This window comes from Sinocyclocheilus rhinocerous, unplaced genomic scaffold (genome assembly GCF_001515625.1).
Source record: "Sinocyclocheilus rhinocerous isolate Xijiao unplaced genomic scaffold, SAMN03320098_v1.1 scaffold2612, whole genome shotgun sequence".
Lineage (NCBI taxonomy): Eukaryota > Metazoa > Chordata > Actinopteri > Cypriniformes > Cyprinidae > Sinocyclocheilus > Sinocyclocheilus rhinocerous.
This window is the reverse complement of record NW_015648580.1, coordinates 262,370-274,353: the sequence shown is the minus strand read 5'-3', so window position 1 is coordinate 274,353 and position 11,984 is coordinate 262,370. Positions and strand designations below refer to the sequence as shown.

At 38.5% G+C, this 11,984-nt stretch overlaps 1 protein-coding gene across 7 annotated transcripts in view; it reads left to right on the top strand.

Moving 5' to 3' along the window:
- The window catches only part of LOC107709925 (aryl hydrocarbon receptor nuclear translocator-like protein 1), a 35,793-nt gene that overhangs the window by 5,154 nt on the left and 18,655 nt on the right, over positions 1-11,984 (top strand). For 4 of the 7 annotated variants that reach the window (XM_016514596.1, XM_016514595.1, XM_016514594.1 and 1 more), the window contains exons 1-5: positions 1,596-1,980; positions 5,971-5,999; positions 6,680-6,741; positions 10,259-10,321; positions 10,526-10,673. In XM_016514596.1, the coding sequence (XP_016370082.1) occupies positions 10,288-10,321; positions 10,526-10,673 (182 nt within the window). In that variant the 5' untranslated portion in view covers positions 1,596-1,980; positions 5,971-5,999; positions 6,680-6,741; positions 10,259-10,287. Of the gene's footprint in view, positions 1-1,595; positions 1,981-5,970; positions 6,000-6,679; positions 6,742-10,258; positions 10,322-10,525; positions 10,674-11,984 lie in introns of those variants that run through there. The other 3 variants (XM_016514591.1, XM_016514593.1, XM_016514592.1) reach the window with 3 other exon arrangements.

The following is an 11,984-nucleotide window of genomic DNA, read 5'->3' as shown; positions in this document are numbered from 1 at the left end:
AAACGGTTTAAACTTTTAGAAAACACGTCACGAATTTGTGGAGGTTTATTCCTTTTCACTGCGTCTCATATGTTTTTAAATGCAATTTGTGTGAATGGCGCTTCGGCTCTTTAGATTAAGCAATGCATAAATACATGATGCTGTTTTGTTCATAATTGTTTATGCAATTTACGAAATTATATTTGATTTTTATGAGTTAATTTAGACGTTATGCATGTTTTTATAGAGTTACTTCCTTGCGTTGACATTTTAAATGTGCTGCAATATTTTGCTCATTGCACCCTCCTGTGGCCTCGGGAGACGAGACAAAAGTTTCCTTAAAACCTATTTAATCTGCATATAAAACATTAGAAATGAGATATTTGTTTAATTTTTATTTTGTGTTTGATTGTTAAAACAAAAAATATTTGTTGTTTGCCTCAATAAATTGTGTTAATTTAAAAATACAGTGGTTAAATTTAAAAAAAAAAATTCTATTGCTTTTTGTTTTAAAAAAGGTTATAAAAAATGTCAATAATTATCGATACCGAATGATATGAAACATTATATCATTGATACATTTTTTAGCTATATCACCCAGCCCTAGTTTGTATCTATATGAAGGTAAGTAAATGATAGAATTTTCATTTTTGGGTGACCTATTGCATGAAGCTGTGTTTTGGACATCATTAAACAGTGAATTTAACTCTTTTAAACTGTTATTTTTTATGCTTCAACTGATGATGCCTATGTTCATATGATATGCCTATTATAATACCTTTGAATTGAGAACTTTGTATGATCTCCGACTGTAATATTTGAATCATGGACTGTAGGGTGAATAGGTCAGATGTGCTTCCTAAATACCAAATTATTCACTGTAATTTAGTCATTTTGTTCATGAAAACCGTAATCAACACAAATCACATCAGACCTTTTCCTGTCTTTTTAATAGGATAATAACATCCTGTAAGTGAACAGACTTGCTTAAGTGACCTACATACACTGTCGCTTTTGTGAACTTCTGCTTGTTTCCTTTCCTCTACGACCTTCACACGCTATGCCTTTGGTTTCCTCTCTGTTCATGTAACCTACATCGTCTTGATATGATCTTGTGGTTGATTTGGATCATTTGATTTATGTTTTTCATTTGGTTTATGTGTGTGTGTGTGTGTGTATGGTGTAAGATGAGCCATTTTTACTTATATGGTCCTCAAGATAAGAGAAAATGAGGCAGAAGTAAAATGAAAGTATCTAAAGTAATTTCAGGATGTTTCCTATCATTTTAAAATATTGCTATAATAAAAAAAAGTGCTCAATTTACCCCAGGTTAGGGGTAAGTTGATCTGAGTCAGTGGGTAAGATGCACCATCTGGGTGTAAACTGACCATCTAACTGAATCTATTTCAAACCCATGTGAAGTTTTAAAGATAAATTAACCTCTTTTAAAAACTAATTTAATAATCAAATTTCCTTTTACAAACAGTCATATTAATTTTCTTAAAGCTAACTTAAACAACAAAAAACCAACCAAATTAAGTTTAAATTTCAATCTTGAATTGTTTCCATTTCTGAAACATGTTGAACACCAAAGTTGTAACCTTAGCAAAAAGAGTTTGTGGAGTAAAATTAAATAAAAACTGATTTAGAATCAAGGAATAAATGTCGCAAACTAATAAACATTTTATTCAAAAGATTCATGGCATAGTAGCTTTTCTGCAATGCTGAACAGACCATTAGGGACTACACATGAAAAGATATGTGACACAAGTACAGAAGGAGAAGACTCAGAGGTAACATCAACAGCAAAGTGTTTATTCACATGTATTTCAGAGAAGCAGCATGGTAAACCGGTGAGTATAAAATGCAATGAAGATAGAAAGCACTTAGCTTGAGTGTAAACAGTTTGTTGCAGGTGCTGACGGGTGTGCGGTGAATGCTTAGTGAAGACTAGACCTGAAGACTGACTGAAGACAGGAACGTATCCAAGAAAGTAGCAGGGTAAGTACTCATACGTGGGGAGACGAGGCCAGACAAGGAAGAAGTGGAGAGTAACTGCTCTTATTCAGGGCTTGATGAGATCATCTATAGTAGGTGTGGTGATGGCTGACTGAGTGCAGGTGTTGACCAGAAGGGATGCTGGGAAATGTAGTTCCCAGTGGACTGGGCTAGTGACTGAGTATAGTGAATGGACTGGTGACTAGGGACTGTGATTGAGGATAGTGGATGGACTGGTGACTGGGGATTGTGACAGTACTCCCCCCTCCCAGAAGGTGTGACCTTGCACAAAAACAGGCCCAACTGGGGAGTAGAAGGAGGAAGAAACCAGGATAATTTGAGCCAGGGCGGAGCCAGCCGAGCAGGAAGCCAACAAGGCCAAGCAGATGGAGCTGAGCCCCTCCGACACAGAGCCAAAGACCACCATGGCAGAGCAGAAGGAACTGAAGATTCCCACGGTGGAGCAGATACCCACCAGAGCAGTGTAGACAGGACTAAGGATTCCCAAGGTGGAGCAGATGACCACCAGAGCAATGTAGATGGAACTGAAGATTTTCACGATGGAGCAGACCACCACCACTGCAGCAGAGACGGTGCCGAAGACCTCCCAGTGGAGCAGAAGACCACCAGGGCAGATCTGGAGGGACTGGATTATAAAGCACAGAGAAGTAAGCAATGGTCATAGTGGCCATGTCCGGGCAGGATGTCTGACTTGGGACCGTCTAGATGGCCGGCTGAGAGACGGGCGTCTGGAGGGCCGGTCTTGACAGACAGGAGATAGGAGAACAGGAGATTCCGTTGGCTGCTGTGGCCAGGACACTGGAGACAGGCAAACTGGGAGCTATCACCTCCACTTCGCTACGAGTAGTAGGGCAGTGTGCGGCCCAAACACAGTATGTATACTGCCATAACAGGGAGATCAATCAGTGACAGAAGGGACTCTAAATCCTCCAGGCTGGGAACAATCTGATAGGGTACTGGCCTATGGGCTATGATCTCAGGAGACTCAGGTCTAGCACTCAAGATTGCTGGAGATTCTGATTTGGTTGCCCTGTTAATTGAGGTTTCTGGTGGTTGAAAGGTTACTAGGCTAAGCTCTGGGATGAGAGCGGGCACTGGCATGATATTAGGGACGATAGCAGGCAATGGGCTGAGCTCAGGAACGAGAGCAGGCACAGAACTAGGGATAAGGGCTGGGGCCATCACTGGACTTTGCTCAGGGGCTGGAGCCATCATGGGACTCTGGTCAGTGGCCGGAGCCGACCCGGGGCTGTGCTCTGGAGTGGGTTAACTGTCTGGAAGGAATTCTCATATGTTCTCAAGCAGTGTTCATTTTGACAGGCATTTTTGATTTAGTCTGAGTCTTTATCTTGAGACGAAAATGTTTAATAGTCTTAGTCACATTTTAGTCATTTCAGTCTTTCATAGTTTTAGTCGACGAAAAGTCATTGCATTTTTGTCAACTTTTAGTCATTACTTTTAGTCATTACTTTTAGTCAAACTGCAGTTACCAACATTTATTTTGGTAGCTATTTTATATGTAGTCTTCAAACAAAAATAGTCTTTAATTCTTCTCTCTTTAGACCAAATCAATTAAGCTTATGAGAAATTTGAATCAAGGATTGAATTTGGAAAAACTTGAATAAATGATGACAATTTTCATTTTTGGGTGAACTATCCCTTTAACAGTAGTGAAAAGGGAGCAACTTATAAAAATTATAGTTGTTCATATATAATATATATATAATTTATAGTTTTTGAAAAAGAAGCAGAATAAGACAATAAGACAAATACGAAAGAGATACAGATTAAACTCATTGTTCAGAAACAGTAGGTTTACTTAACATATTTATTTAACATCTTATGTTGGTTAACATTAATGACAGGGATATGTACTTAATTAGGAATGCTGTCCCTTTAAGAAGGAAGGCATGCATGTAATACTGACACACATTCAGTTTTCATCCACCAGTTTACGTTCACTTAATCCATAACCGACTGTATTTACGTGAGATACTCTACACGATAGACATTTTGACTGCTGTGTGTGTATTTGAGCACTGAGAACTGATCGCCTGCTGTATATGAGAACTGATGAAGTGGAGCGTGCGCGAGAGAGAGCACTTCTATCAGCGCGATTCCGCCTATCCCGCCTTCACTAACTTTAAGTTAATCGACAACGAATTGTGACTCCCGGGAAAAACGGGACATCTGGTCACCTTATCCCTACCCCTTCGGGTGCTGAGGCCATTGTTTCAGATCGCTAGTTCGCATTTTGGTAGCCTATCCGTCCACTGCGGCTGCCATACTGAGACTCGATATGCAAACACCCCTTATCCGATTGCCACCCAATGACAGGGACGCACATTTTGAAGGAGAAGACAGTAGCCTATAGGATGCATTTTGAATGGCCGGTAGTCCTCAAATAACATTATAGTTCTGTCTCGTCTTGTTAACGAAGACGCAGCATGAATTTCGTCATAGTTTTTATCATCAGATTTTAGTTTTAGCTCGTCAATGTCTCGTCTTAGTCACAGAAAAAATGTTCGTTAACGAATATTTTTCGTCATCGTCTTCGTTGACGAAATTAACACTGTTCTCAAGGACAGGACTTAAATGATGAGTTATTACACAGGTACAAGCGGGCTCCGATGCCAATTTGGGGGTTAGAGTGGGCTCCCATCTAGATTTAGAGAGATTAACGGCCTTGACACTGACTTCTGGGGCCAGAACGGGCTCGGTACAGATCACTGAGACTGGACCGACTCGATACTGAACTCTGGGAATGGAGCCATCTCTGTACTGTGCTCTTTGGTTGGAACCGATACTGTAGTGGACACAGGGGTTGGTGCCAACACTGGAGCGGATTCTGGAGAGCATTCTGGAGCGAACTCTTTACTGAATTTGAGGGCTGGAGCAGACTTGTGACCGAACTCTGGGAATGGAGCCATCTCTGTACTTTGCTCCTTAGCTGGAGCTGACACTGGGCTGTGGTCAGGGGCTGGCCCGGTAGAGGACCGTTTCTTCTTCCTCAGCTTTCTCCTTTGGGCAGAGGTGAAGTGAAGCAGTGAGGTTTTAATAATCTCTTGAGTTGGCCTAGACTCTGGAGCTGGCTCATGGGTTGAAGCAGATTCTGGAGCTGGAATGGAATTATAACTGAACTGGGCTAGAGCTGGCTCAGAATTGAACCCTGGGGCTGGAACGGGTTTGTGACTGGATTCTGGGGCCAGATAGAACACAATGGCTGGATCAGACTCTGGAGCGGGCTTCACTGTGTCAGGTTCGGGAATTACATACTCTGTAACTTCATTTTCAGGAGCTAGCATGAGAAAATTATTTCTTGGAACAGATTTGGAGATTACACTTTTTGGATTAGATTTGGGATTGTTACTCACTGGAATGGATTCATGATTGTTGATTGGGTATGGATTCTGGACATGAGCACTGCAAAGTGGAATTCATCTTCAGAGACGTCCTGATGGACATGATAGGTGGATCCGCAAGCTTTGCCACCAAGGCTGTGCTGTTTGAGATAGCCTTCCTCACCCGACGGAATATGGAAGCACTTGCTGTGACTATATTGAAAGCCATCGCAGCAGAGACAGAAGACGTGGGGCTTACGGTTTTATCCACAGGGCAGTCGGTAACCTCGCCAACAGTGAGGGACGAGCCACTTAGCCACAGTGCATAATCAAGATAGTGCTTTAGAGAACAGGTGGTAGCTGATGCCGGTATCTGTTGATACAGATCATCGTCTTATCCACACCAGAAGATTGTCTTCAGGGTATCATCACTCCATGGTACCCTATAGGAAATATCGAGAAATTCCTCGACATAATCCTCAATTGGATGGCCATCTTAGAAAATGGAGAGGAGCAAATTCACAGGGTTAGAGGGCAGGGTGTCCATAGTTGTTGGAATCGGTCTGGTCTTCTGACACAAGTACAGGAGAAGTCTCAGAGGTAACGTCAGCAACAAAGTATTTATTCACAGGAATTTCAGAGAAGCAGCGTGGTAAACAGGTGAGTATATAATTCAATGAAGATAGAAGGCACTAGTGATGTTACGCTCAACACGGAAGATCCGAAGCTTGTATAAAAAAACAACAACAACACATTTCACATCAAAGCACTGTATCAGAACTTGATTCGTTTTGCCAAAAGCACATGATCTATGACATTTGAAGCTTCGTTTGTCTGAAAACCACGTGCCTGCTTTAGTATCTGGTTCAAACGACGTGAACCTCTGGTGAACCGCATTTTTTTTTTTTCAATATCGTAATTAAATATTAAGCTCAAATGAACTTTGCCTATGAAATAACTGGACTGAGATAGAGTTAAACTAGACAGATTGCGGATTTAATTTATGAATTTATGTTTCATTTATTTTACTTATTTTACTGCCAGTACACCGATACATTATTTATATACAATATATGACCATTATTTAAATACAATAAAATAAAACAGAATCAGTTGTAGAACCAGATGTGAAACCAGCTGCTGTAATGGACCACAGCAATTTGGAAGGTGTTATTAATTTTCATGACCACTAGATGGCCACAACATAAACCGTGTTGAAAAGCTTCGAGTAATGAACCTTTTTCCGATACAATTGTGTTGAAAGCTTAACTGGTTCAGAACGCCTTACTTCGCCATCACTAGAAAGCACTTGAGCATAAACAGTTCTTTGTTTGTTGCAGGTGCTGGCGGGTGTGTGGTGAAGGCTTAGTGAAGACTGGAACTGAAGACTGACTGAAGACAGGTAAGTATCCAAGGAAGTAGCCTGGTAAGTCCTCATACGTGGGGAGACAAGACCAGACAAGGAAAAGTGGAGAGTAACTGCTCTTATACAGAGCTTGATAAGATCATGTATGGCAGGTGTGGTGATGGCTGACTGAGTGCAGGTGTTGACCAGAAGGGACGCTGGGAAATGTAGTTCCCAGTGGACTGGGCTAGTGTCTGAGAATAGTGAATGGACTGGTGACTGGGGATTGTGACAATATGATTATAATGTGATGAAAAGCATCTTCTGGTTCTTGCCCAGTTGAGACTCATGATGCATTTTGTTCTGAGTGGTTTCCAGGGCGTTGCTATGTGGTTGCAATTCTATTCTATGTATTCTAGGTGGTTGCTAGGGCATTTTGGATGGTTGCTAGGTGGTCACTTACTGGCCCACTCCCAAGTGTCGATGATATTCTGGTCACTTCATCTTTCTTTTTTTTTTCAAAAATCTATTGTCCACCTGATGAAAATTGTATGTTTGATTGCTTAAGGGGCCATTCACATGTCGCGCCTAAAAACGCGTGGAAAACGCTAGGCGCGCCGCTTTCTGCTTTTTCCCAAAGCGTTCGGGCGCTTGCGCTCCGGAGGCGTCTGCCGTTGCTAAGCAACCTTGACCTGCGCTGTCCATGAAGACGCGGAAGTTTCAGCAAAGTGTAAATGGATTTGCAGCACTAAAAATCGCTTGCAGTAGCTCTACTACTAAATTTATTTAAAAAATGGCTATCCCTGTACAGCTATGATCAGCTGTTCCTTCATCTTGGCTGAGCTTTCAATGTTGTTACGGGAAAGGATGAAGCTGATTGGTTGGTTCTTGTCACATGACCCGCGGTGCGCTTGCGGCATTCTGAAAAGTTGAAATGTGTTTATCTCGATGCGGTGCGGTTGCGCCTGGAAAAAATGAGCGCGTCGCACCGCATGCGCGTCGCGACCGCGTCGCTTCCATTATGAGCGCGCCTGCCGCGCGTCTACATTTGAAATAACGAACTTGAGCGCGCAAAAGACGCGATATGTGAACGGCCCCTAAGTCCTCCACCGCAAGCAGCTAAATTTTGGGTGTAATTTATTATAATTATGTATTAGCCACAGTAATATTTTTTTCTCATTTGACTTCCAGTTCCTCACAGAAATGTCATTGAGGTGCATTATGTGTAAATGTAGAGAGTTAATCAAGATCAGGCTTCAGTGCTTCTTATTACTGTTGTAAGCCACTCAGTTCCCAGAATCCATCTGTCACAGACTTGTCATATTATCAGTGTCCTTCTATACTTGTCTGAAAGCTTCACATTTCATGATGCAAATTACAGGCGTGAATAGAAGCAGACAGGTGTCAGTCTGACCTGTAACTGTAAAGAGAACAGATTGTGCCAGACCATAATCGAATGTGGGCCGCTGCTGGCGTGGAGAGATCAGGGTGTTACATAGCAGGTTTAATTGGGTGTCACGGCACCCTGGATCTGTCAGGTCACCTGGTTCAAGTGTCAGCTGGTGAAAAGTAGGACAAAGATTAAGTCAAGGGGAATAAGAGTCTTAGAAGAGTCATGGAAGAGTCAGAAGAGTCATGGCTTTATGATAGTAATATGTAATAAAGCTTATAACCATCCAAAATGCCAACCCCTCATAGGCCCTCAGATGATGCCAACCCTGAAACAACATATAGAACTACCACATTTTGCTATAAGTTTGATTGCATCATATAATAATTGCTGTTAATAGTGTTCATCGTCTGTTTGATTACGTCTTTAATTGATTTTTCCGTACATTTCAGCCATATGTACATGAACTGACAGTCACCACTGATAAGCTACCACTAAATATTGTAGAAACTTAATTTGCTGTAAAGTTGCTTTGCAATGATTTGTATCGTGAAAAGCGCTGTACAAATAAACTTGAATTGAATTGAATTATAGCTTATTTCAAGATGAAAAAGCAGACTGTGTTGAAAACCTAAGCTATATCATAAGCGTCCACGTAATTGAGTTTATCTACAAATGTGGTACTTTGGGGGTTATGGGGTTATGTCTCCTCATACAATGTGAAACTATTGCATGTAAAAGCCATTTTCTCTGTTAATTGTTCTATATATTTCCTTTTTTGTGTGTGATTTATCAAAAAGTAGTTAAAGATTTTGTCTGTATATTAAAAAGCAAAAGCACATGTTTTGAAATAGAACAGTTTATTAAAACTTTAGACTAAATAAATACATAACTTTTGCCTTTGTGTTTTATGTTGAGTATCATATTTAATAATTTTAGGATTACTGATAAACTACTGTCGTTTGATTTGTATTATTGGTATTATTTATTTTAATTTGAGTTAAAGGGGTCATATGATGCTTTTTTAAAGATCATTATTTTGTGTATTTGCTGTAACAGAATATGTTGACATGCTTTAATGTTCAAAAAACACATTATTTTTAAAATACTGTACATTATTGTAGGTCCTCTATGCCCCGCCTCTCTCAAACGCTTCGTTTTCTACAAAGCCCCCTCCTTTGACAAGCGCAGTCTGCGTTTTGACATTTTGTTGTATGCATTTGTCCTTTTTATTCAATTTTTTTATTTTTAAAATGTGTATAAGTAGTATTTATAAAGTTTTAGCTTTTAGTTTTGGATTTGTTTTTAGTTGTTTTAATAATACATTTGATTGCTTCTGTTGTCCTCATTTGTAAGTCGCTTTGGATAAAAGCGTCTGCTAAATGACTAAATAAATAAATAAAATAAATAATACATTAGGCTTTTATGGCTCATATATTATGATGTAGGACAATATGGAGCTCAAATTCAAGGAGGAAAAATATACAATTTACTACTTAAAAAATGCATATAAATATCAATTGTAACTCTGTATCTCCCAAAAATATGTCTTAGTAAGATGATATTTAAATGTTTAGTTTTATAAACAAAGCTTTGTATTGTATTACAATGCAATACGATGTCAATTCAGAGATGTACAAATAAACGTTCTTGAAAAGCCTAATGTACCATATTTGGTACCTTCATTTAACACAGTTTTTCTAAAAATGGTGTATGGATTATAAAGTAAACCTAAGGTGCTTCAGTCCAGTCAGTGTCCATCTTGAAATATTACTAACAAAATTTACTAAAAAAGTATAAACTATCAATCTGACAACAGAATGCATGTAAAAGTTTGTGTACAACAGGTTTTGATCATGCCTTAGACATTTGTGTATCAGATATGATACAGTAGGCTGTATGGGGTTCATTTTAGACCATAACTTTTTGTTTTACATTTTAAATGTCAAAACTTTTTTCAGGTTTATTCAGTTTATTTTCAGGTAAAAAAAAAATATATATATATATATGTTTTTTTTTTTTTTTTTCACTGCTGTCCTCAGACTTGCATATAACATTCAGGAGTGGCTGTCTGCTCACTTACATCATCTAAACCCCTCTCTTGTGTCTGGGTTATGAAATGCTCGAGCTCTGTTAGGGTGGAGATTATATATCCTGCTTTACCACAACTTTCTTCTCTTGCAGAGGAGGATCGCATCAGAAAGCCTCAGTTAATGGTGAAGAAAGAGCAACCCTCGTCTATCTCTGGTGTGAGTTTAAGAAGTATTTCATTTATATTTCTACTTTCTCTTTTAAATAAGTAAACTCACATTTTATGAATAAATTGTATTAGGTTTTTAACTAGCATATATACTTTAAGTAGTTGTGAAATTGCAGACTTCTTTCAATATTTTTGTCACCATAACAGAATACAAGAAACTAAGGGGTTACATTTATGTTTGTATTTTGCAGATGATCTAATGGCAGACCAAAGAATGGACATAACTTCCACGATGAATGAGTTCATGTCTCCCAGTTCCACTGACCTGATCAGCAGCTCAATGGGAATGCCGGGCATGGACTACACCCGCAAGAGGAAGGGCAGCATCACCGACTATCAGTAAGAGCAAGTCCTAACAGATCCTCTTACTCTGTTCAAGATTGTTCATCATCATTCACATTTGTGTGCTCATAATGGACCTCAAGCAGGATTCATGATGAGATTCAGGACCCTGTGTCTGGAATTATGGCACCATTCAAAAGTTTGGGGTCAGTAAGATTTTTATTAGAGCCCGACCGATAATATCGTTTTGCCGATATTATCGGCCGATATGAGCCTGTCGATATGCCGCCGATATGAATTTTTTTTTATAGTACCAGTCAAATGTTTGGACACACGAATGGGAAAGTGTCCAAACTTTTGACTGGCACTGTACTATAATATACACAAAGAATATCGGGCGATATATCGGTATAGGCCTTTTTTTTAACCCCCTAATATCGGTATCGGTATCGGCCCCAAAAAACCCATATCGGTCGGGCTCTAATTTTTATTATTATATATATTTATATATATTATTATTATTTATTTAAAAAAACAAAACAAAAAAAAAACAACTAATACTTTTATTCAGCGAGGATGCAATAAATTGATCATATGTGACAGCAGAGACATTTATAATGGTACAAAATAATTATATTTCAGATAAGTGTTATTCTTTTGAATTTGACGAATCTAGAAGAAAGTATCACATTTTCAAAAAAGAAAAAATGCAGCAGAATATTGATAATTTATTATCAATCAATATTGATATTAATAATTAGAAATATTTTTGAGCAGCAAATCAGCATGTTAGAATAATTTCTGAAGAATCATGTGACACTGTGAAGACTGGTGTAATGATGCTGAAAATTCAACTTTACATCACAGGAATAAATTACATTTTAAAATATATTAAAGCAGAAAACAGTTCTTTTAGATTGTAATGCCATTTCTTAATGTTACTGTAAATTGTATTTTTGATCAAGTAAATGCAGCCTTGCTGAGCATAACAGACTTCTTTTAAAAACAATAAAAAAATCTTACCAACCCCAAATCTTTGAGCGGTAATGTATGTTATTGTATAATGTATAATATTGTATATGTGTAATACTGTATAATGTATAATATTTTACAATAAGTATGTGAGCAGAGTTGCATAATTTTGCTTGTAGCAGGGTTTCTTTCTTTTTTCTTTTTTTTTTAAGTTAGAACATCTGTGTTCTCTTTCTTTCCAAGATCACTCTGACATCAGTCTAAAACAAACATCACATATACAACTTATTTTCATTAAGAATCCATCATGTTAAGCACAAACTTGATACTCTATTAGCAATAAGATTGAAAAAAATTTATTCATGAAATATGACCATATATATATATATATATATA